Consider the following 25,828-nt stretch of genomic DNA (forward strand, 5'->3'; position numbering starts at 1 on the left):
TTTCTGCACTACATACGTGAAATAGGGAATAATCACGTTGACGTTGTTGTGGATTATGGGGAATGAATCCATCCTGGATTCGAGTCTGGATCTCTGGCCCATACAAACTCTGCATACATGAAAACATCTCATCCTTCTACATATAGGAGGGAGATAAGTTTTTTTTTCACCAAAAAAGAAAAAAAAAAAAAGATCAATTTTTCTCCATTATTATTTCCGTCGTCGTCGTTCTTTCTTTCCACAAGGCACCAACTCAGGTTTTAATTAAATAGGCTTTTAACTCTTTATGGGTCTCACTCCATCCTTTCTAGAGACCGGATCTGCTTCTCACATGCACACCATGCATTAGGAACAAAGTTCAAAGTATCGATATATATCGGCCTGTATCGGCCAATATGTATCATTCCGGGACCCCTTCGATACGCCCCTATAATGGGTGTAGCAGGGGTCTAACCAGTTCAGGGGATGAAGGAGTCATAAACTAGCCCCTGAACCAGTTTCAGGAAAAAAAAAAAGAAACAGTATTGATTCGCTCGATATGCCCATACCAACATATCAAGCATACCTATATTTTGAATCTTGATTGGGAATATATCCCATACTTGCACGGTGGATGTGTATGTGAGGTGCCCAAGTGTGAGGAGCAAATCCTATTCCTCCTGTTTGTATATGGCGAGCCCACATCGGGGAACAGGATTCAGTCAGAACAAAGTCCATTTGAACAGTCATCATAGCCTTGCATTGGGAATATATTCCCATAAAATAAAGCATAAAAGTACAGAAATATTCTGGATGCAAGGCCATAAAGGCTGTTCGAACAGACTTTGCTCTGACTGAAGCTAACCTCCCACATGGCTGCGACAATTGCAGAACGAAACACATTGGATCTGTGTGTGAGAGAGATATCAGCACAAGTTATCTTCTTAATATAAATTTAAAAAGTTTACGGAGCGTTCTGGTATCATGGGGGAGCAAAAAGGTAAAATACTTAAAATACTCTCAATTTTCATAAATTGACCTAAACTTACCTTGAGTTTTTAAAAAAGATTAAACATATTTTGTGGGCTGGACTTAAACTATCTTCCACCATATATGAATTCATTTAAAATTTGTAAATCCTATTATGCTTTTCTAGACAGGAGATTGGAAACATAAGAAATGTGGAAAAGAAAGAAAAGAGTGAAAATGCAGACCATTTTCACTGGTTTCAAGAATCCTTTGATACACGAGGAAGAAAAAAAATATCCCGAGCTAGAAATAAGGTGGAGCCACAGATAGAAATTTACAAAACTTCAATCGTTATCTACTTTTGTAAGCATTGCCACGTTTCTTTGTTTATTTCTATATTTTTCTTTTCATCCTATATTCCTATTATTGGGGGTTGGAGATTTTATGTTTTAGCGTTTTCTGAGATCTAAGTTTTTAACCATATGCCCGTTGCTCCCATGAAATTAAAAATATTCAGGGTAGACTTTAAAAATTTGAAAGAAAATAAAATATGGAAGTCCCAATATATATTTAAATATTTTTTGAAAAACTCAGAGTATGTTTAAATCTTTTACCCTATTTTAGTCTGTTTCTCTAAAAATGTTCCATACTTCCATTGAAAAGTTACCCACTACCGCCTTATGTTCTTATCCACCATAAAACCTAGCTTAGCTTCTTAAGCATAAGCATATATAGCTTTACAGTACCTAGCTTTACTATATGATTGCCGATACTTGCCTTGGCCTCACCTCAATACGACCACCTGACCATCCCAAAATTTTATTTCATTTGTCTTCCTTATTTTCCTCTCTTCCCAGAAAATATAATTAACCTTCACTTATAAACCGCTTTCCAATGTCGCTGCGTCCGCGTAGGCGGGGCCGCAAACACCAAAAAAAATCCCAGCCCCAGGACAAGGGGATCTCATTGCATCGCTCGCTAGTCGCTTCCATTCATGACAAAAGTTTAAGTGAAAACATGGTCAATCCAGAGGCTTTATGGGCCATATATATGTCACATCCCTTGAAGAAAATGAAAGAAAAGGCAGTGTACTGGAAATATAAAAATACATGCAAGACGCATGATAGGTTATAATTCACAGCAATTCCTGATACACATCATACACGATAACAACGTATGGTAAAAAACCACAACCGCCATCATCATCTAAGCTTTATCCCAACCATATCGGTCAGCTACATGAATCCTGTTTCGCCATTCTATTCATGGCAAAAAAAAACACAATAAAGGATAAAAAAAAAATACATATCTGACCAAAGGCACCCGGAGAAAAAGAAGCTTTTCATAACAAAATATCTGTGCTACCCTTTACATGCTGTAGTAGTGAAGACATTCTACAAGAACCTTTGCCTCCACTGTTGTATGTCCGTACAGGTTTGGACAGGAGAAAATTGTTTGGTTTCATACCTGCGTGAAAGCATAGCCATTGCTATGGAAGAACATACGAGCACAGATACAGTAGAATCATCAACAATAAGGTGCTGGTGGAAGTTTCTCCACAATTGTTCAAGTAAATACACCCCTACAGGATGAAACTTAACCTTTTGTTAATTGGATTAGATTCATTATACAACAAAATAATTTTTAAGTTAGATATCCTACCATATTCAACAAGGCTTCCTCTTGTCCACCTTCAAGTGTAAATTGTACCATTTCTTCTTCTTTGACCGATCCCTTGTCATGGGCTTTTTATCCTTTGCTTGGCAATCATCTTCCCCCTTTGATTCCTTGAAGGAACCTCTAGGTTTGCTCCTACTTGAACTCCGATTCAGAGGTGGAGATGTAGAGTACAGAGCTCGAATTCCATTCCATTGTTTAAGAAGATCATCTATCTGAAGATTGAATGAAGAACATGAAAGTGATGAGACAATCCGTGTTATTTTTCCTGGTATTCCAATAGCTGAAATCTACTCTGATTTTGACTGTTATCTAATTAAAACCATAGACTAAGAAAGCATTAAGGATGAACTCACTGCTTGCATTTCCCGAGCATATCTACTAGTCATCTCTGTAAATTGTGACAAAACCTGTAATACCCAAAATCATAATGAACTAAAGAAAGAATAAAAGGAAAAATACTTGTTTCTTCAAGGGAGTAATAAATGAACAGAAAGTGATCCAAACCTCTCTGTACTCTGTTTCGAACTTGGAAAGTTCTGCCCTCTTACTTAGAATTTGGGCTTCTACAGCTCTGAGTTTCTCCTTTTCCTCTGAAAATGGTGCAGCACAAATAGCTTCTATTGTATAGCTTGCACTTTTGAAAAAATTGTCACCTGAAATTATGTAATATAACACAGATAAACAGTGGGTGAAGTACATCAATGTGCATAAACAAGAAAATGTTAAGCCTAACTGGACAGGAGTGAAAGAATGACCATAAACAGCAAAGAAGTGAGTGCCAGCTTGTAACTCAGTTATTTCACATGGCTGGAAACCATCCAATTTTTTAAAGAAGGCTGCATCAGGATCTTTGGCAGCTGCCATCTAGAGTCACCAAAATTTGCAGCACAAATAAGGATTAAAGATGAAAGTTTTGTTTGAAAAGTAAGAACTAGCTGGTAAAACTATTTGGAATGTCATTTACTCACCAAGTTGACTGTTTGATCCAACCGGTAAACAGGAAAACCAAGAAAGTACATCCCAGCAGATGTAACTTTTCCTGTTTTTGCACTATCCTCCTATGCCAAGAGGAAATTAGGTTAGTTATACAAGCTGTCCAAGCAAATACATTTTTGAAATCTGCACACTAAATGGATTAAATGGAGCAGCTAAATTGCAACTTACACAGAGATGTCATATTATACATGAGGCAGCATGGATAATGTAAGGGCATGCTTTTTTTTTTTTTGCTAGGAGAATGACAAATAAAATGAAACCAAGTAGAAAGTGAAATAAGTTATAAATGGATGAACATGACTGGGATATGCAATATGTACATTAAAATTGTGTTTTGAGTCTTTTGACATGTCCACCTCCAATTGCACTACCGTGCCAGAACATGTAAATGTAATTCAATTTTGTTGATAGCAAGAATTTTTTAACCATGTCCCATATCAATTGGGTGTAATAAGAATGAATAACTTTACTCATTTTGTCTCCTGTCAGGCACTAAATTGTCAAGATTCTGTTTGTTTCTGTGTAAAAGAGGCAGAAATGCTCCAGCCAATAAATCTTCAGTTATATATCAATGTTTTGGGGGGAAAACAGAAACAGAATTGCTTTCCCCTCTGTGTGGTGGGTCAGCAGTTCAACTGTCTTGGTCAAATTGGTCAACCCATGACATCATAAATCATATAATAAGAATATATAAAAGATAAAATGCAAAAAAGGAGAAAATTACAGAAATTTTGCAGAAAAGTTGAGCATGTTTCTAATATTATATATTCATCTTGAATATTTTTTTGTACAGTTGTTGAGGATCCCTCTGCCTCAATAGTAATAAAATCTCTCTTTTCGCTTATGAAAAAAATCATGTTTAAGTATTAAATATGAATAAGTGTGGCAAAAGAAAATTATTCTTATTAATTATTGAAATGGCTAAAAATACAAAACAAAAAGATTAAATTTCTAACTCATGATCTGCTGAGTGAGACAAATTGTTTGACAGTATGACCAATCGGGTCACTGGATTGTTGATCCAGTCAATGTTTCCATTCTTTTCTGTGCAAATAAATATTTTAGGGGCTAAACAACCCCAAAAACCTGGCTAGGAATAAATGAATAAGCCTTCTCAAGCAGGTGCCCACTTGGGAGGGTTTAGCTTTATATGTAGCTGCTTTGAAGAAGCTACTGGAAGAGGTTTGTACAGAGTGCCACGTGACTGGCTGCATGATGACCAAATTTTACTCTCTGCATTATTTTATCAAACATACATCATCATTTAAGCTTTGTCCCATCTATATCTGTCAGCTACATGAATCCTGTTTTGCCAGTCCATTCTGTTTAGTGCCATGTATCCATTGTCTATCAAACATTGCTTATATGATATCCAGGTGGATCCCACCTTGCAAAGCCAAAAACGTAAAGCATGGAAGCCCTCCCAAATAAAACTTATTTTAGCTATTAAGCAGCTACATTACTTCATACCTTCAACTTTGAAGAAAGTAGCTATAGGTCACTACAACTCATCTAAAAGAATTAAACAGGCATTTCGAATTACACTATTAAAGAACTCTATGAATACTGTCTTTACCTGTAATGCAAGACTTAAACCACCATTATCTTCCTGCTCAAAGTACAATAGCTGCATATAAAACAATCCCTTAGTAATCAGGATAACCATGTAAGGTTTACAAAATAGATTTTATACAATTAGTGAGATGATAAAAAAAAAAAACATGCATAGAAATCCAATAACATCAAAACAGAAAACAAGGGAAACACTTCTGGGTAACACAGACATGATAGCTCCAAAAGGTGTAATAACTTTTGGATCCTTAAAAAGAATATTAGCACAAATTTATTAATATTATGATCAAAACCTAAGTTGACAATCTTGGACTAGGATTCATGTTCAAAGCTTTAAGTTCCCGATAGAAGCTAGGTTTTGGTGTTTTGCAACTAGGACTATCCCATTCTTTTTCCGGATCCCATATGAAGCCCAACAAATATCTAAGCTCACTACCCCATCTAAATAACTGCCTTTCAGTAAGCACCACTATTCTAAAACACAATTATCTGGACTTTTCTATTTAACTGATAATTTTATTGGGCTTAGTCTTATATGCCAGGATGCAAGACTTGGGAAATGTTGCTGATAAAAAAAAAAGGCTTAGGAAATGTTGCAAAGTAGTGTTCTTCATAGTTCAGGGTTTTGAGGCCAGTCAATTCAGTGTATAGGAGAAAGAGGAACTACTTCGTAATGGTATAACATTAAATGTTTTTATTCACAAAAAACAATTCTTTTTTTAGAGGGAATGTTCATACACATAATTTTGGATTTAATAATATAACATGGTTCGGAGTCAGTTTATGCTCAACTAAGATATGAAAAATATGCAGTCAATTCAGTGTACAGGAGAAAAGGGAACTACTTCGTAGTGGTATAGCATCCAATGTTTTTCTTTGAAGTCAATTTATCAATCAGTTTTGAACTCAATTTATGCTCAACCTAGATATGACAAGTATGCAGTTCAGGTCCTATTCTATCAAAAGCCTAAGATATTACATACTTGTCCAGTTTGTATCTCTTTCTCAAAAAGGATTAGCCAAATTTGATGTCATTTCTATTGCATGCTTATTACATATTATCAATTTTTTCTTAATAATGGAAAATTTAAGTCATACATGTTTCATACAATCAGAAAAAGAAACAAAACAGAGAAATCATGTATTTGTTGTATAAGACATTTTTCATGGAATTATACTCTGCACAAACCTTGAATTTGCTTTTATCTGGCGATTGCACTCTACAAACAAACCCAGCTTGTGCCTCCTGTTCTGTTATTGTTACAGAATAGAAGTGAGCACATTGTTTTTCAACCTGTGGAAAAAAAAAAGAAAAAGAAAAAGAAAAGAAAGCTTCAAGTGCACCCACTAGATTTAAGTAATAGTTTAACAATGAAAAAGAAAAGGACTGAAAATGCTTCACCTTCCTAAACAGAGGTTGCCCTAGCTGAAGAGGACGAATGGTAACTAGTCCATTGAGTGCTTCCTCCAAAATAGCTGCTGATACAGTAGTCTTAATAGGCACACCAAGTTTACTATCACGCATGTACACAGAGGAGTAGCAGTGATAACATCAATTCAAGGCCAAGGTTCATGAGTACCGTGAGGCTTTACTTTAGTGAAATGCAGAGCATCATTTAAAATGGACTTACCTAAACAATGCAGCAAACATGGTGTTCACTGCTCCCAAGCTTGAAAGATCTAGCTCCAATTCTTGGCTATCTGATTCTATAGCCTGGACAAGAGTCATTTATATCAGATTTCAAAAACCTTCATGTCATACACATACATAACCATATAGCTTTTTTCATACATTTGGAAATGTTTTGTTTCTTTCTCGATATACTTCCCAACTTAGGAGGGAGTATCAAACTATCAATCTCTCTAATGAGGAAAATGTTCAGTTAAAGAAGTTTTGGTGTGTGGGTTACAGACTGTGGACCTCTGTATGAAGCTTGTCTATTGGCATCCCCCTCTGCATAACTATGTGGCTCTTAATGTTGATGGAGGCTTGAGAGGGAACCCAGGGCATGGAGGCGGTGGAGGGGTTATTAGAGATGAATGTAGGAACTTTCCTGTCGCCTTCTCTCATTATTATGGTATTGTTTCTAATATGGAAGCAGAGGCCAGAGATCTCTTGATGGTCTTCATTTCATAAATGATTTGGGGTCTAGGAATGTGGTTACTTACTCTGACTCTCAGGTTTTGGTTAATATGGTGAATGGCATGAACAAGAAGTCCTGGAAACTTTGGTATTTATTCCACCAAATCGCAGAGTTGGTGGTTAGTATCTCTTGCTCAATAATTCATAATTACAGGGAATCCAACAAGGTGGCAAATTATTTAGGAGAAGTGAGAGATGACACCTTGGGTTTATCCTACATAAGATGGTTTTAGTTATGTTCCTTTGCTCTTTCTAGTATGCCTCAGATTGGTTTCCTTTGTATATTTTATGAGCCAAGGGTACACTGTATATGTTTTCTTGAGGGGTAAGGCTTTATGTTCCCCCCCCCCCTCTCAGGTTATTTTTTGTTTCATTGATAAAATTGCACAGTGGCCGCCCCCTTCACCAAGAGAACGATTGGGGTTAAGAAAGAAAAGAATTTTTTGTTTCTAAAATAGACTATTTATGCAAGCATTCACATAAGAATGCTGTGTTGGAATAATCTACATGAAGAGAGCTGGCATATTCATTGCATACAACTTAACTCAATTCAACTAAACCTTGTCCCAACTAAATGGGATCAGCTACATGAATCCTGTTTAGCCATTGTGCTCTGTTAAGTGTCATTTCCATTGTTCATCATCATCATGCATTCCTTATCCCAAATATATGGGGTCAGCTACATAAATCCTATTTCACCACTCCATTCTATTTAAAACCATATAAATCATTTCTTACTACTTCTACTCATGACCTTTCTGGTCTACCGCCTAACCCTAGCCATAGTTGTCGAGGCGACACCTAGGCGACAAGGCGCCCTTGGAGGCTCGCCTCACCCAATCGCCAAGTAGTTTTGTGCACTATGTTATAAAATACTTTAATATTTTTAATTTTTTCACATTGTAATTACAAAATAGGCATTATTAAACTAGAATACTCATCTTATGTGTTTATGTACTAATTTCTTTTTATTATTTTCTTATTTGTTAGGGTTTAATCAAAACAAACATTGCTAACTGCTGTATTGAACCCATGGTTCAATGTATCAATACACTTCTGTGTATTGACTACGGGTGGCAATTTTTCACCCAACCTGCCCATTTACTTGGCGGGTTGCAAATGGGTTGACCAACCATTGGATCAATTTAAATGGGTTGGGTTGTGGTAACCATTGGGTTAACCACTAAAGATATAAGTATTAATTCCTTAGCCTTTTTTTTTATTTTCTTCATTTGAATGAAATAATTTATAATAAATGCATTAATTATCTATTAATTATTGACTAAAATTAGTTTTGTCTTGAATCGACAAACTTCACCCAAATCGACATAAATCCTAACCAACTTGACCCGAGTCTGGACCAGCTCAACTTGGTCTACATATGAACAAACCCAATCACCTTGGTTCGGTTCGTAATCTGAAACAGGTCCCAGTAGGATGGTTCGATCCAAACCCAGTCTGACCCAAAATACACCCTGCTTGCTTTGCCTGGTTTGGATCATCTTATCTAGCCCGTATCAACACAACTCAACCCGAATCTAGACTAGTCCAATTTACTTCTCTTGACCCGCTTCGGGCCAGTTGGTTTGGTCCCAAACTTGTGCACAAACCTGATATGGGCCGATCCAAGTCAATCGGCCATTTGACTGAACCGATCTAGTCTGGTCTGACCAAACTGATCCAGATCTAAACGGTTCAACCATCCTTGATGTGATTAGCTCAAAGACAATCCAATTAGATAGTTCAAGTTGGCCTGACCGGTTTGAACCTAAGTGGTTCAATCAAACTCGAAACCCGAACATAGTCAAATGACTTCGCCGCTTGTGTAAAAATAATATGCATGTAATGTGATTTGAACCTTCATCACTTGTGTAAATAGCAACTACTATTACCACCAAGCCATGACCAACTTATTTGTTAAGAGGGAGTTAGTTTTTTGTTTTAAGTACATAAATGGTTTGGGCGGGTTGGATTGGGTTGAAGCGGGTTTGGGTTGAACCCAATCCATTTAATTTTATATAACTGGGTCATTCATGGGTTGGCAGGTTAGATGGGTTGGGTTGAAGCTCAACCCAAACCAAACCCAACCTAACCCGCCCAATTGCTACCGCTAGTATCGACAAAGGTGTATCAGTACTTATAATGATACTCCCTCTATTTTTTTATTTCTTTGTTTTCAATTTCATTTTTAAATTATTTTAAAAAATGGGTTCCCGAAAACACCTATAAACATGTGTATTGGGTTTGGGGCGCCAAAGATACAATACAATACACCCAATAAAGGGTGAACCAATAAGCAAGGGAAGAACTTAAAATTTTGTCTAATCAACACATTTTCTTCTTTTCTTTTTGTAAAAGGTAAGGTACTTTATTAAATCAAATAACAATACAAAGGAGCCTAGGCCAATAGAGGCTGCCTAGAGCCACCTCAGATTACAAACGCATCCAAGACTGAGAGCTAAACAACAATCGCGTGTACTGATTTTTAAATTCCTCTGTTACCGACACCCAAGACAGTAATTTGCCCACAGCTTTCTGCACCATTTCCTCTAGAGATTTAGCTTTACCCTGGAAAATTCTGTTGTTTCTTTCAGTCCAAATAGTCCAAAGAGCAGCAGCCGGAATAGTGTTCCGAAACAAGGTACCTTTCTTGCTGAGGCCTTCAATTCTCCAACAATACAGCAGATCCTTCAAGAATTTGGCATTACCAAACTGACTTCCAAGGCCTGAAGAAAATGCCTTCTTACAGATCTCCTTCTTCCACCTTTTCTTTTCTTCTTTTACTATAACAAAAGTAGGGGTTCAGCCTCTATATTTTTTTGAATTTTCCTTCCTATGTTCCTTTTCTTCTCATAAAATGTTGGTTTTCTAAACTAAAAACATGAAATTTATACTTCTCTTATGAAAATTATGGATAATTATTAAGGAAATATGGTTATGGAACCTAGGGAATTACCCTAGGATATATGGTTTTACTTAAAAAAAATCCGTCGCCTAGGCGACTAGGCAACAAGGCACCCCCCCTGTCACCTAGCCTCGCCTTGGCGCCTTAAAAACTATGCCCCTAGCTCTTCTAGCCCCTTCCACTTGTAACAAATCACTTCTTCTGATTGGAGCTGTTGGTGGTCTTCTATGCATGTGATCAAATCATCTTAGCCTACTCTCTCTCATTTTATCACTTATTGGATGTGATTTCCATTGTCATGGGCCTTTAAATCATTTCTCACTACTTTGACTCATGTCCCTTTTGGTCTGCTCCCATCGCTTCTAAACCCTTTAACTTGCAATAGATCACTTCTTCTCAATGGTGCTGTAGATGGTCTTCTCTACACATGACCAAACCACCTAAATCTACCTCCTATCAAATCCTGAGTAATAAAATATAAACATGGAATAGCACAAAGATGAGAACAGAACAGTCAATAATAACTGAACCAGCTAGCTTTGTGATTATTAAGTAGTCCATATTTGTATGCACAGATTCTTACATCAAAGCCAGACGTGTCATACTGACGTCGTTTGTCTGGATCAGACAGAATATTATAGGAAAATGTGACCTCTTTAAACATGTCAGCTGCCTTAGAATCATTTGCGTTTTTGTCAGGATGGTACCTGAAAAAATTGAATGGTAACAGCACCAGTAAATGATTCATGCATCAGAATATGATAAAGGTAGAACAAACAAGGAACAGAACAAATGAAGATTATAAAAGAAATTCAAAGTTTAGCAACATTGGCCCATATTATGGCCTGAGATGAGAGCACCATAGATAACCTGTTGTTATTGCAACTCAACACTCAATTCAACTAACACATAAAAATATGGCATTGACTAAGCTTTATCCCAACCATATGGGGTTGGCAATATGAATCCTGTTTTGCCATTATGTTCTGTTTAGTACCATATTCATTGTTAATTACAAGCTCTTAAATCATTTCATACTACTTCAATGTTATATGGAACCTGGGTATATTAGACTTGCATAAGAAAGGTTTCAAGATTCAACCCCTTATAAAATGAACTCAAGTAGCAAAAAAAATTGAAGATCGATTCCCCCCCCCCTAGTGCAAAATCTGTCTCACTCTGACAATAAACAAAAAAAAAATGCAACACTTTTAAGCTTTCCCCCTTTTTTGTGCAAAACAAATAAGCATCTATTATACATGATAAATTTTTATTCTTTTATAATTCTTTTAACCAGCAAAGATACCATCTTATTCATCTATTTACAGCCAAATGCAGCACTCTGTATCCATATCACGTTCTCACACTAACACCCAGCCTATTTACAACATAGATGTACTTAGTGATAAAGACCAAATTTGCTAACACTCTTTACAGACTAAAGGACCTCCAAGACTGTTGGACTAGAACACATTGCAGTATCAGAACCATGGACACATCAATACATAGATCTCACTTGTTTGTAATGAACGTGCATATATCTCACTTTCAGACCAATGTATCAGAGTCAGGAAAACGTTGCATTGGAAATTTAGAGAATTTGGGAATTTTATCCAATTACGTTAACTTATCAGAGGTGTTAACTTTTGAAATCTCTTCAAATACCACAAGGTTGTACCGCATTAGATAACAATGTCAAAAGACTCGCACTATATTTTCTGTAAGACTATTGGACGTACCATGAATGTAGAAAGTAGAATTTTAGATATGGTCCAAATAGAATAGACATCAAAACAAGGGACAGAAAGAAGCTCAACCAAAGTATTTTAGTTTGGTTAAATAACAAGGTTATAATAAATTTCCTACGATATCCACCACCATGTACCAAAAGCTCGGAATGAGTTGGAAAGTTTCCAAGAACTAGTTATTAAAGGATTTTCTGGAGGGAAAAAAATACCCACAGGAAGCCTTGTTCACTGTTTTGGTTCACCAAGGCAAAACCAAAAACACGCTGCATCAGAAACGTCCAAATAAAAAACGGAAGCCAGTGACTTGATAAAAGTACTCATGCTTCAACACGATACCGTAATTCATTTTGTCAGTCTAAAAGGGATAACATAGCAAAAACAGTTACCAGTCATACCACCTATAAGATAACTTCAATAACTTCATGACATCTCACCAATAAACAGATTTAAATTGAAATTCAGCATATAAACAGAAAAAAAAAATTGAAATTTTGTTATCCAGATTCGTCACAACAATTGTAGAATCAATAAAACGAAGAAAGACGAGAGAACGAAGGCTACAAAACCTAGAAATAGACGGTAATGACCTAAGTAAATTTTATACAAATCGAAGAAGAAAATGAAAAAAAATAGCTTACCTAAGAGCCATCTTTCGGTAGGCGCTCTTAATTTCCTGATCCGTAGAGTTGCGAGAAACGCCAAGGACCTCATAAGGATCTCTCCGCTTTTGCTTCGCAGCCTCGTTCTTCTCCGATTTCGAAGAAAAACCGTGAGCTGGCATCTTTGCTCAAAATCAGATAGAAAGGGAAGCTGCTTCAGAAACCCTAAAAATATTTTTTTTATGTGAAACGCCCGCAGGAAATCTCAGAGAGGTTCTGAAATCTGCAGCAGAAATTCAGTTCTCGATCTCCCATTTTCTCTGAAATCTACCAAAAATGGATATTTTGATCATACTGAGAGAGGGAGAGGTTAGTGAACCCTAACGATGTGAGAGAGCCAGAGAGAGAGTAGTACATGGTACATGGACCTCCGAGCTGGAAGTATGCAGGAGCAAACGAGGAGAGAGAGAGAGAGAGAGGACAAGAAAGCGAAAAAATGGAGGGGAAATTGAGTGGCACTTTAGCATCTCAAAAGGTATGTTTTATAAAATGCGCATGCAATGCATTTGATGTGCATTTGCAAGCGACTACTGCTGGAACTTTGGAAAATAAGAAGGGAAAATTACGCGCATTGCGCACCGAAGCGAATGAGTGAACGTCAGACAAAATTTTAGGAGGCTTTTCGAAGTTCAAACTGGAAGGGTGGGAAACCCAGAGATAACTCGAGACCCCATTCTGGCTTTGGACTCCATCCATCCAAGGGCCAAGGCGCTAACCGCGACAGCGCCACCAATCATCATTCATCAGCAGTTTACTCCGTTGCGAACCCGGAGTCCCGAATCACAATAAATTTGAACCCAACCTTGGATTAGGTTATCATTACATTTAATTTTAGAGATGTAAAATGGGCCGTCTTGGGTCGGCACGTTGCGGCCTGTGTGGTTCACGAAAAATGCGGGTCGGGATCGAGCCAAAGTTTTTTATTTAAAAATTTGAAAAAAACTTAAAATTTTATTTTTATATGAATTTTGATGTATATAATTACTTATATATACAATAATTAAATAAAATAGTATAATAAATTTGAAAAAAGGTGTTTATTTTATTAATATACTATATATTATATATTAATATATAATTATAATTTATATAATATATTATATATATAAATATATATAATATATAAATATATATGGGTGGGGCTGTGGGTCGGGCCATGGGCAGCATGGCATGAAACAACAATGTGGGCCGTGGGCGACACGACACAATATGACAGTGTGGGTCGTACCAGCCCAACCCGCTGACCTAAAACCCCAAACCTGGCACAGCCCATACAATCATGCCATGTCGCGACATAACCCATGAACCATCGGACCAAGCCAATTCAAAATCATATCAGGCCACTGGTGGTACAGTCCGATTTACACCTTTATTTAATTTACTACAAGGTCTTTAAATATAAAATTTTACCATGGATGAATTGGAATCTCCTCCAACAAAATGCATCCCAACCCCTTACCAAATTGATTTAACACCGCACATCGCATCATAAAAATGGGACCCATTATAAAAGTAGAACCGGGCTATGAGATGTGTGTTGTCAGGTAAGCTGTTGAATGTATTTTGTTGATATTTGATTTGGCTGCTGAGTGTATTTTGTTGATAGAGGAGATTTGGACTGGCGTCTGGATCAAATACCTACATAGAGACGTTCCCAACATATGGTGGTGGTGTTATGTTGGTAGAGATGTGAGAACATTTTGAGGATAGCAAATTCAGACTCCAGAGTGTTCGGACTCACCATTAAGATCTTTTTTTTAAGTCATGATAGATATGCTCACAACGAGAATTGTTCCAACATCATCTATATTCTCACATTGCATTTATGGTGGGCTCCATTTTCATAATGGGTCCCAGGGCACATATCATGTTGGTACCGTGTTGGCATAATTTTGTTGGACTTGTGAGCAGACCCCACTTCCATTTACCTATGTTGTTTTGATCAAAATAGTTTCCCATTTAATAAAATAATTGACATTTTTAATCATAAAGTTTAATTATATGACGGGGCAATTTTGTTCCACAATGTTTTCTTCCAAATGGAGAGTTAATTATCTATCTTAAAGATGAGACCGGATCTGTTCCTCACACACACATCTTATTATGCATTGGGAACATCTTCGGTACTTATTAGTTATTATTCATGGGAGATGTTCCTAATGCATGATGGAGTGCCTGTGAGATGCCCATTTGTGAGGAATAAATCCCGATTTCTCAGAGATAGGTATCACTTATCCCACTTTGGAGTGGGAAAATCAACTTATCATATGATCCATCATTACCAAAAAGACAAATTTTCCACCAACCAACTTCTCTTCTCTCCACTTACTGAAAAATAAATGAAGCCTAAAAGTAAATACATTCAATTTTGGCTTGTAAAGAGTCCGGATCTAATAATCATATATAATATATCCAGTTCAGATCTACTCTCAATGTTATGGTGAAATGTGCAGACACAAAATCATTAGGACAGTTTTTGACGTGAAGAGATTCCAATTCAAATATGATGTCCATAAGACCTTATATAACATCTCTCGTACTTTCATTTGGGAGATGTTTCTGATGTGAAATTGTAGTGCCTTGTGGCTAGCATGTGATCAGTAGATTTCAAAATGGTATAAATACTCTTCTTTCATTATATTTCTTTGGTTTTTTTTTTTTTTTTTTTGACTTCATGAGGCTATCCAATGAGCACAAACACCCCCTCCAAAACTAACCTTAGCAAGGGAGAGCTCGAATCTGCTGCTCACAAGTAGTTCAGATGCTTTGGCTGCTGTAGTGCCTCATAAGGTGTGAGTAGTAATTCGAGGAGTGATATGGGATTTGCTGCAAATAAAAACATGCAAATCACACTATGTAAATAATCATGAGTGAATGTGTCAATGTTTACACAAGCAGGTTCACACATTTACATTTACAGCACATCTCTATTAATGGCCCAGGGATTCTCCACTCTCCACTAAAACCACTCAAAGACCTTACCGAGCACTTGTTTATAAACAAGGGAAAGGAAAACGTAACTTAAAAGGTCGAAGCTGTCCTGATCAGAAATGATTGGGCCTAGAGCAATTCAGCCACTTATTTCACATTGTCTTTACTAAAGAAATCAAAAGTAAGAGGTACTCTCATGGCAAACAAAAGAAAATGTATCAAAAAAAAAAAAAAAAAACAGAATGCCTACAATTCGTCCAAGAAAATGCATCTTCTGCGAGAGTTCACATTGGTATCTCACATGCACATCTCAGTACACATTGGCTCCAATGTAAACTCTTTCAACACCATTTTACTCTAAGACTCAGTTGAAAGGAGTATAAAGGTAAATATGTAGAATGTAAAACCTTATATGTTGTATTATTTTGTATGTATTTACATTATATATATTTGTATTTTTACTCCTTCCAAACTGAGCCTAAAAAAGTAAAAAACACTATTGCCATTGCAGCTGCAAACAGCCAAAGTTTCAAGTTGTAGACTTTGGTCTCATCTCATGGATTCCATCAGAGTTTGAAATGGCTTTATTTTTTATCTCTCTCTCTTCTTGGAACTCTCTACAGTGAGAAAAAGAAATGTATCTAGTTTATCGACGAACTTGGCAATTGGCATTGACAAATACACCAAGTCTGAACCACGGATGACCACTTTAATTAAACATCAAGAAGTCAACTTGTTTATTGCTATTCGTCTTATCCATCACTCCTAATTCTCAGGGGTGCAAGTCAGGCGGGTTGGGTTGGGTTTATGGTCAACCTGGGCCTTGGGCCTAAATCTTAAATTTGGGCTTAATGTTTGAGCTTAGACGATTAAGCCTGAGCTGAAGTCTAATTTTTCCAATCCAAGTACAGTCCACATTGTAATTTGATGCATTCGGGTTGGGCTCGGGCCTAAGTCGAGCTCACATTGGTCAATGAACCGACTCTAAAATTATACAAATACACAGATTTGTATACAAATATGTATACAAAACTAGGGATGCAAACGGATTAGATCAGACTTGAACACTGGTATATTCGAATCCAATCTGACACTATTCATGGTGGATCTGATCCGATCAAATCTAATAGGCAAGGATCTGAATTCGAATATGATCAGGAAGTCGGATCTCCGAATCTGGTTCAATCTGATTTGTTTTGTTTAAAATTAATAAATTATTAAAAGACAAATAAAATATACCAATTTAAATAAAGAAAAACAAAAAAATAAAAGTAATTTTTAATTATTTTCATCATATATATACATGTTCTTTATAAAAATAAATAAATAATATAACAAATTTACAAAGATACAATATAAATAATATATTTATAAATAAATAGCATATATGTATTATATATATTTATATAAATAAATATATAACATATATCAGATCGGATATTCTCGAGTCAGATAGGGGTGATCCAAATTCAACCAAATAGGACAAGATCGGATCATTATCCGATCTATTTGCATCCCAATGCAAAATTAACACACACACACACACACGCACACACGCACACACACACATAGTTTGATAGGGCTCAAGCCAGGTTTGGACTACCTAAGGCTAGGCCCTTGCCCCCCCCCCCCCCCCCCCCCACACCCAAAAAAAAAAAAAAAACTCGATTTCTTGGGCCTAAGCCCAACCCGTGTAAAATTTCAAGTTGGGCTAGTTAAACCCACCCAAGTTGCACCCTAATTGATTATAAGCAATTGAACAAAGGTTAAAGCCCTCCTATACCTTTAGGCCTTGTTCGTTTTTCAGTAAGTTACTTACCTGGGTAAGTTTTTCCTAGGAAACATTTACCTAGGTAAGTGCATTTACCCATGTTCTTTTATTTCTCATGTAAATAAGGCAATGACCATTTTATCCATATAAATTCATTATTAAAAGGGGCATTTTTGTTCCATTCAAGTATTGATAACTTTCCCACTATGTGGAAAAATTATTTACCCACCTAGGATATGGGTATCACTTACCCGGGAAAATAAACTTTCCTTGATCCCCACATAAACATGAAAAAATAATATGAAATTCTTGGTCAATAGAAACCAAAATCCCATTGACCAACTTTTCCCTTCTCAAAATCCAAAAAAAAAAACACCCACTTAAGAATAAATTCTATTTAATTGTAATATTCGTTATTATATTTGGTTTCCACCTTCTATAAATACTTTGAAATACTCTTTTGGTAGATATTCATGAATAAAGTACAGATTCACTTTTAGTATTCGTCATGGTCCAAAACACGCAAGGAAAGACCACCACTTACACACATTGACCGTGGAATGCCTTCTAATGCATACATTTTAAGCCTATTTGACCAATTCTAATCACCATCTTTCTTTTTTGGTATTACACACATTAACATTTTATTAAAATTGGGAAAATTTTAATTCAGTAACTTGAATTTTGGAGATCGGCTTCTATCAGGCCAAATCTGTGCCTATACCATTTTAACAGCCTTTGTAATTTTGTATTGGGAACACCTTTTTTATGAAATAAAGTACATGGAGATATTCTCACTACCCCAAAATTAAAGCCCAACTCTGAATTTTGGGGTAATGCCAAGTTAGTATCCAAACTTTTGGACATGTTTTGCAGTATTCAGACTTTTAAAAAATATGAAAATGGTCTAAAACTGTTTATGGTCATGTAAAAGGACAAGAATACCCTTCATCTATTATAATCCAATCTCTGACCTGTAACCACCTCCAAAATTGATTCTTGAATCATCTCACCACGTGGGTCCTCCAGTTTCTCGGCAATAATCTCCCATACGCCTCTCAATTATTCGATCAAATCCCCCAGTTTCTTTGGACGTTCATCATCCGTTCCATGCCCTCCATGCTCAATTTAACCAATCCATCTCCCTCTCGGTTTTGCAATAAGAAGTTAGAAACCCTTTCGAAATTTTAAATTTCCTGTGAGTTATGCCCTTTTTGACTGCCGTGAGTCTCACCGCTGGGTCTAGGTCGGGGATCTGCAAGCAGGTGTCGATTAAGCGCTTGATGTAGCTTCTGATGGACTCCCCTTCTCTTTGAACTACATTAAACATACTCTCTTGCGACCTTGGGCACTTCTTACTGGTGATGAAGTGCCAGGTAAATAATTCCACGAATTGCGCCCAACTCTTGATTGATCCTGGCGCGAGGTTCCGGTACCAAGTTTGAGCTACTCCCTTGAAGGTGGTGGAGAAAGCTACGCACATACAGGACTCGTCAGCCCCAGCTAGATGCATTTGGGACTGGAAGGAGTCCACGTGATCGTTTGGATCAAAAGATCTGCCATACTTATCTAGGGGAGGCATCTTGATGTCCTTGGGCACTAGGGTCGCCAAGAGCTTGGGAGACAGAGGGGACGACCCGAAGAGTAGAGGAGCGGTCTTTGTGGCTACTAAGCTCGCCTCGTCTTTACCTTTCATTTGTTCTTGCTGGTTCGGTCTCGCGAGCTAGCCGTTCTGAACTGAAGTTCGGCGTGCCTTGCGACACCTCCATTGTTGCTTCTTTATAGGCTCTGCATTGGTGCTGCTAACCTCGGTATGCTCTGGTACTATTCTGCCATGAGGTAGCTCCTGGTTTCTTGTGGGATTTTAGGGCTGGTTGTCACAGATGGAAGGGCCTTGCCTTGAGTTCACGGCCAGAACCTCGAATTGGTTACCTGCGAGCAATCCACCTTCTTGATGCAAACGCCGAGGAAGAATGGCCCTATTGGGTTGAGTGTCCCTAGACCTATTTCTAAGGTTGCTTTGTGAAGAAGGCGGAGTGATATGTACGTCTTTCCTCCCGCGAGATGAGACTTGGCTCTTGAGAGGATTTGGCACCTGGGAAGTCTCCTCGCCTCGGTGGGGGGGTCGAGTGATGTCCTGGTTCAGGTAAGGTCAGTTATGGTTCTGCTGAGTTATGGGGTGCCGGGGCAGAACCGACTGCTGGCTTTGTGGCAGTGGAGGGAACTGCTACTGATAGTGTTGGTAGAACATATACTACTAGTACTACTGGACCTACTGCATTTGGACCTGGATGGTCCGCACACAGTGCACCAGGTCGTCAAACTGGGATTGTACGACTCCCGGGGGAACCATAGACGGCTCAACGAAGGTCATGCCTACCACTAGAGGGAGTGGGGCGTTCACTTGTGTAGTGTTTTGTGGCATAGCCAGTGTTGGGACCCCAGCCGCATTTAGTGGTATGGTGAACTGACCAATGCACACCGAAGGAAGCCGAGGTTGCCCCTCCAGAGACATTCATCTCACTGCTCTGTCCAGCGTGACTAGAAGAGGCCATTGATTTCAGTGGAAAGTTATTGATTGTGAATAAGGCTTTTTTATCATCATCCCATAAACGACGCCAATTGATGAAGCGCGATTTGACTGCTCCCTACTAGAGGATGATCTGGCTTCCAGTCGGACGACAAACTAAATGAATCTGCAAGAAAGAATCAGAGAACCCGGGGTGGCTAACCCAACAAGGTCGTTCCGATGCTTAAGTTAGTAATCTGATGCGAGCTGAAGAGCTTTGAGAGCTTAGAGAGTTAGAGAGCTAGAGAGCTAGAGAGCAGAAAAATCACGCATACCTTGAGCCATTGGAGTTGGTGCCTTTATATATTGAAGTAGTCGTGGAGCTCACGAAAGAGCTCTGGGATATCCGGGATGTGGAGATAGCGTTCGTTCCGCTTCTGAAGGAGCAGTATATAGGTAAGGCTTATCTCGTTCCACTTCCGATTCCGACAGAGTTAGGGTAAGTCCTCATCGTGATCCCGGAAAAGTCAGGATCTGTTAGCTCATCGTGATCTCGAGAGATTTGGGATCTGTTGGAGAGACCTCCGGAGTTGGTTACACGGGAGTCAGTTACGTGGCGATTCGAGTTGTTGATTCTGAACTGATACTTTGGTCTTTTAGTTCCGAACTGGCCTGAACACCAAGGTGCCTCGATGCCAAGGTGAACCTTATACCAAGGTGAGCCTCGATGCTGAGGTGGCCTTGCACCAAGGTGAGCTTTATACCGAGGTGGCCTTGCACCGAGCTCAATTGTCACAAACTATGCTTGCCAGGCTGAGTTGTCTCCTCTTTGTCAGGTCTATGAGGAGAGACAGTTTGCAGTTTCTATTGGATTTCCCACTTGTATTCTACGATATGCGCTTACTTTGATGTTGTTCCACCCAATGGGAGCTGCACCTTATTCTGAAAAAATCTTATTGTAAATCATAGAGAAGGTTTAATCAAATCATAATATGAACCATATCTTGGATTGTAAGATTTTTTTTTGTTTTTTAGAAATTTGTCAAAAATGAGAAAGAAAACCCTCCGAAATTTTAAGTTGGTGCAGGTAAAAGACAATGAACATTAGTTCAGAATCTCACACCTCAAATGAATCAGTCTCAAGGTAGAAGATAATGAACATTGTCTTATTTTGAATGGTAGTTTTGATCTTTTCAAAAAACTTAAGTTGCACATGTCATCACGTGATTGGATAACTGACGGTTGATTAATGGCAGGGACCAACTTAACACTTTTTGAAAATTTGGGTACTGCAGTGACACATTTTAAAATCAAGATACTAACTTGTCACTACCCCAAAAGTTCAGGGTACTAAAGTGGATTTTTTCCATTAAAATTAGATACTAATTATTTATTAACCAATTACCAATAGGTCAAATCATTCAAACCAATCTCATGGATCAAGCAGTTTGGACTCACATTAGAAGACTGTTAATTTTGATTCCACGCATTTTGTTCATGTAATTAAACAAGAAGCTTAATCAAGTTGTTCATATCATAGCCTATTTTGAATGTTGATGTAACCGTTTTCGGCCACGTACCAATGTTTTGTGATGTAAAATTTTTTTGGCTAAGTACCTCATTATTTGACCTAGTGGTGACGTGCCTTGGTGATGAGCTACTTGGTAGCGAACTGCCTAGTGGCAAACTACCTTGTGGAGAACTTTCTGGTGGTGAGCTCCCTGGTGGCGAATTGCCTGGTGGCGAACTGCCTGGTGGAGAGCTACCTAGTGGCGAACTGCCTGGTGGAGAACTCCCTACTAGGCGGCTTGTGACTTAGAGAATGGTGGAGCCCCCTGGTGCAGCGCAACTTAACTGCCCTCAGCATGAGGTGGTCTTCTTTCCTTTGTAGACAGTGGGAGCTGAGGGACCTGCGAGAACTCCATCTTTTCCTCCTCTTTGTAGGTGATAGGAGCTGAGAGACCTGCGAGAACTCCATCTTTTCCTCCTCTTTGTAGGCGGCGGGAGCTAAGGGACTTGTGAGAACTGAATCAGAGGACCCAGGGGTATTTTCCCGGCAGGGGATCTCTGACGCTTAAGTTAGCACTCTGATTGTAAAGAGCTTAAAGATAATATTGGAGAAACGAGAGAGCTAGAGAGCAGGAATTACCTCCACCTTTTTTCCCTCTCCCCCCCTTTGGGGGGTGAGGTCTTTATATACCGGAGTCCTCGCGGGTTAGGTGGGTGAAAAGCCTCCAAACGGTAAGACTCATCACATCCCGTCAGAACCGGGGTACGGTGGTGAACTCCTCGAGGCCATCAGGCTGGCACTTGTGTCAGGCAGCCAGGTCGGCGCCTGGGCCAGGTTGTCAAGACAGCGCCTGCGTCAGTCGGCGGGTTAGTGTCTGGGCCAGGTTGTCAAGTCGGCGCCCGTGTCAGTCGACGGGTTAGTGTCTGGGCCAAGTCGTCAGGTAGGAGATCTTCCTACGATACACCAAACTACTCCTGTACCGAGCTTCTCTACAAGTGACGAGCTGCCTGTGGCGAGCTACCTGTGGCGAGCTGTTGCCTATGCCTGTGGCAAGCTGCCTATGGCGAGCTAGGCCATACTTAGTTGGCACAAGGTGCCACGTGTCACAATTCCACTAGAGGGCCAAATCTGCCCTCATCAATTGCCCCCCACTCCCAAGCTGAGAGTAACTCAGCGAAGGGAGTAGATTTCTCTTGGCCCGTAAGTCGATGAGCTAGTAAGTGCTTATCCAATTCCTAGTGTGGTCCGTAGGCTTTGGAAGTGACTCGTAGTCTACTCTTTTTTGACTTTGCCCGTGCTGGAGAGGCGACCGGGACTTAAGTAGTAATGTGGCCCGTAAGCTTTGCCTGTGAGGTGTCGAGCTATAATTGTGTTACATCAGATTCGTAATGTCGGTCACCCACTCCTACAAGAAGCTACTAGGAGCTCAACCTTCGGGGGCAGCACTACTAACTTTAGGTTGCCAACTCACATGAGAGCCTTGGAAGGTTCAACCGGTAAGTGCGCCTATGTAGTATGTTGGCCGCCAACTCCCGCGGAAGCCACAAAGAGCTCATCTTTGTAGGGGAGACCTTGCGGAGAGGACTGATGAGGCATTATCTGAATTGAAAGTAAGGTTGGTAGAGCTACTTAGTCCGTTAGCTCCCTGCATAGTCTTTGATTTCATAAAAAAATGTAAACTATAAAGTGATAGCTTCAATTTCTAAAGAGTGAGGACTTAGATTTGGTAGGATGAGAACTTAGCTTTTTGTAGCATGTTCCCACAGACAACGTCAATTGATGTAACCGTTTTCGGCCACGTACCAATGTTTTGTGATGTAAATTTTTTTTGGCTAAGTACCTCGTTATTCGACATAGTGGTGACGTGCCTTAGTGATGAGCTACTTGGTGGCGAATTGCCTGGGGGCAAACTACCTGGTGGCAAACTGCCTGGTGGCAAACTGCCTGGTGGTGAACTGCCTGGGGGCAAACTGCCTGGTGGCGAACTGCCTGGTGGCGAACTCCCTGGTGGCGAACTGCTTGGTGGCGAACTCCCTGGTGGCGAGCTCCCTGGTGGCGAACTGCCTGGTGGCGAACTGCCTGGTGGAGAGCTACCTAGTGGCAAACTGCCTAGTGGAGAGCTACCTGGTGGAGAACTCCCTACTAGGCGGCCTGTGACTTAGAGAATGGTGGAGCCCTCTGGTGCAGCGCAATCCGACTGCCCTCAGCATGAGGTGGTCTTCTTTCCTTTGTAGGTAGTGGGAGCTGAGGGACCTGCGAGAACTCCATCTTTTCCTCATCTTTGTAGGTGACGGGAGCTAAGGGACATGCGAGAACTCCATCTTTTCATCGTCTTTGTAGGCAGCGGGAGCTGAGGGACCTGCGAGAACTCCATTTTTTCCTCCTCTTTATATGCGGTGGGAGCTAAGGGACTTGCGAGAACTAAATCAGAGGACCCAGGGGTATTTTCCCAGCGGGGGCTCTCCGACGCTTAAGCTAGCACTCTAATTGTAGAAATGCTTTGAAGATAATATTGGAGAAATGAGAGAGCTAGAGAGCAGGGATTACCTCCACCTTTTTTCCCTCTCCCCCCCCCCTTTAGGGGGTGAGGTTTTTATATACCGGAGTCCTTGCGGGTTAGGTGGGTGAAAAGCCTCCAAACGGTAAGACTCGTCACATCCCATCAGAATCGGGGTACAGTGGTGAATTTCTCGAGGTCGTCAGGCTGGCGCTTGTGTCAGGCAGCCAGGTCGGCGCCTGGGCCAGATTGTCAGGGCGTCGCCTGCGTTAGTTGGTGGGTCGGTGTCTAGGCCAGGTTGTCAGGTCGGCGCCCGTGTCAGTCGGCGGGTCGGTGTCTGAGCTAGGTTGTCAAGTCAGCAGGTTAGTGTCTGGGCTAGGTTGCCAGGTAGGAGATCTTCCTGCGATATGCCAAACTACTCCTGTACCGAGCTTCTCTACAAGTGACGAGCTGCCTAGGGCGAGCTGCCTGTGGCGAGCTGCTTATGGCAAGCCCTGGCACTTGCCTGTGGCGAGTTGCCTATGGCGAGCTGCTTGTGGCGAGCTGCCTATGGCGAGCTGCCTGTGGCGAGCTGCCTATGGCGAGCTGCCTGTGGCGAGCTGCCTGTGGCAGGCTACCTATGGCAAGCTACTGCCTATGCCTGTGGAAAGCTGCCTATGCCTGTGGCGAGCTGCCTATGACAAGCTGCCTATGGTGAGATAGGCCATACTTAGTTGGCATGAGGTGCCATGTGTTACAATTCCACTTGAGGGCCAAATCTACCCTCATCAAATGTAAACACTGTTAAATGTTAATGGCCTTTAAAAGTCTATTTTGCATATCATATAATTGATATTTCGATTTATCTAAATTCAATTTGATTACATCAAATCTCAAATTCAAAATAGGAATTTTTGATACCGTTGACCCCTATAAATACACATATTCAACCTTTAAGGCTGGTTTTAAAACTAACGAAAAGAAAGGGATTTTAATATTTTATACATTTGCGGAATTCAATATATAACCTTATTAAATCAAGAGCATTTACTAATTTGATGCCATGAGTTTTTGGGATCACAAACTACAATTGAAGGAAGAAATCATGGTCTCTCTCTCTCTGTTATTAGGTTTGGAGAGACGTGGAGTAACCATGCATCTCAATTACTAGGTCATCGATCGGCTAATAGCCTAACCTCCTTAAAATTCGGTTTAATTAATTATGAGTTTTCAGTACAAGATTTGATGAGAATAACTACGATTTATAAGAGAAGCTCTATGATGCCGGAAAGAATTATAAATAATAATGATGTAAATGGATCACAATCAGTTGATCAACAACTCCACAAGCATGGAGCATGAACCCACCTTCAGCTTTAAGTATGCATACTTCAATAATTTTTTCTAAGTATTTTGAAGGACGACTATGAGATTCAAAAAGCACATTAATTAGTGCACCCCATAACCATAACAATAGTTGGGACATCCCCTCTTCAAATTAAAGCTAAGTATGTGACAATTTCGTGCACTTGTCCCTCAATGACAAGTACAATTAAAAGATGTTTTCAATGGCCGGGACAAAACTGTGATGTGCCTAGTGTTGCTTTGTTATTGGCACAAAACTCTCCCTCACTTTAGGTGGTGTTTGGGCTATCAATGCACAGAGTTTTGATCCGGTTCAACCCCATCCAATATGAATATATCACAGATAACCAGCTGGATCCAATCTGATGTGAATGGGATAAAAAGAATCTGGTCTCAATCCAATCCCAAGTAGTTGATTTGACACCTAGATGATGTGATATAAAGCAGCTGGCTTATTAAGAAGCTAGTTCAAACAAGGTAAAACAATTGACAAGGAAATTATTCATACTCAATTTGAGAGGGATACAAATATTCGTATGTTCAGTGCAAAACCTTGTATACAATTCACATTTATATTTCACACTTGCATTTAGGTTTATGCACATGGGAGCATTT

General features: G+C 39.5%; 1 protein-coding gene across 2 annotated transcripts; it reads right to left on the reverse strand.

The window, feature by feature from the left end:
- Positions 1–2,020: 2,020 nt before the first annotated feature.
- LOC148854015 (chaperone protein dnaJ 16-like) lies at positions 2,021–13,456 on the reverse strand. 2 transcript variants are annotated; one of them, XM_088982347.1, is made up of 12 exons: positions 12,631–13,456; positions 10,828–10,951; positions 6,828–6,910; positions 6,599–6,710; positions 6,386–6,490; positions 5,201–5,251; positions 3,597–3,686; positions 3,384–3,492; positions 3,133–3,281; positions 2,982–3,035; positions 2,611–2,840; positions 2,021–2,530 (listed from the first exon to the last, which is right to left on the reverse strand). In XM_088982347.1, the coding sequence occupies exons 1-11, from the start codon at positions 12,771–12,773 to the stop codon at positions 2,616–2,618; spliced, it is 1,245 nt and encodes a 414-aa protein (XP_088838473.1). In that variant the 5' UTR covers positions 12,774–13,456; the 3' UTR covers positions 2,021–2,530; positions 2,611–2,615. The 2 variants fall into 2 exon arrangements, with proteins under 2 accessions (XP_088838473.1, XP_088838474.1); XM_088982348.1 differs by having other exon boundaries at positions 2,021–2,543; positions 12,631–13,412.
- Between the last annotated feature and the right edge of the window lie 12,372 nt (positions 13,457–25,828).

The sequence above is a fragment of the Nelumbo lutea genome, chromosome 4, assembly GCF_056320005.1.
Source record: "Nelumbo lutea isolate HS-2025 chromosome 4, American lotus-T2T, whole genome shotgun sequence".
NCBI lineage: Eukaryota > Viridiplantae > Streptophyta > Magnoliopsida > Proteales > Nelumbonaceae > Nelumbo > Nelumbo lutea.

Bases quoted from the DNA above. Each gene is read 5' to 3' on its own strand.
- LOC148854015 (XM_088982347.1), bottom strand. From the start codon at position 12,773: ATGCCAGCTCACGGTTTTTCTTCGAAATCGGAGAAGAACGAGGCTGCG. The intron at 6,911-10,827 runs GTAAGAATCTGT...ACTCTTGTCCAG, and splicing joins ATGACACGTCTGGCTTTGAT to GCTATAGAATCAGATAGCCA. The intron at 2,841-2,981 runs GTGAGTTCATCC...TTCAATCTTCAG, and splicing joins ATGCTCGGGAAATGCAAGCA to ATAGATGATCTTCTTAAACA.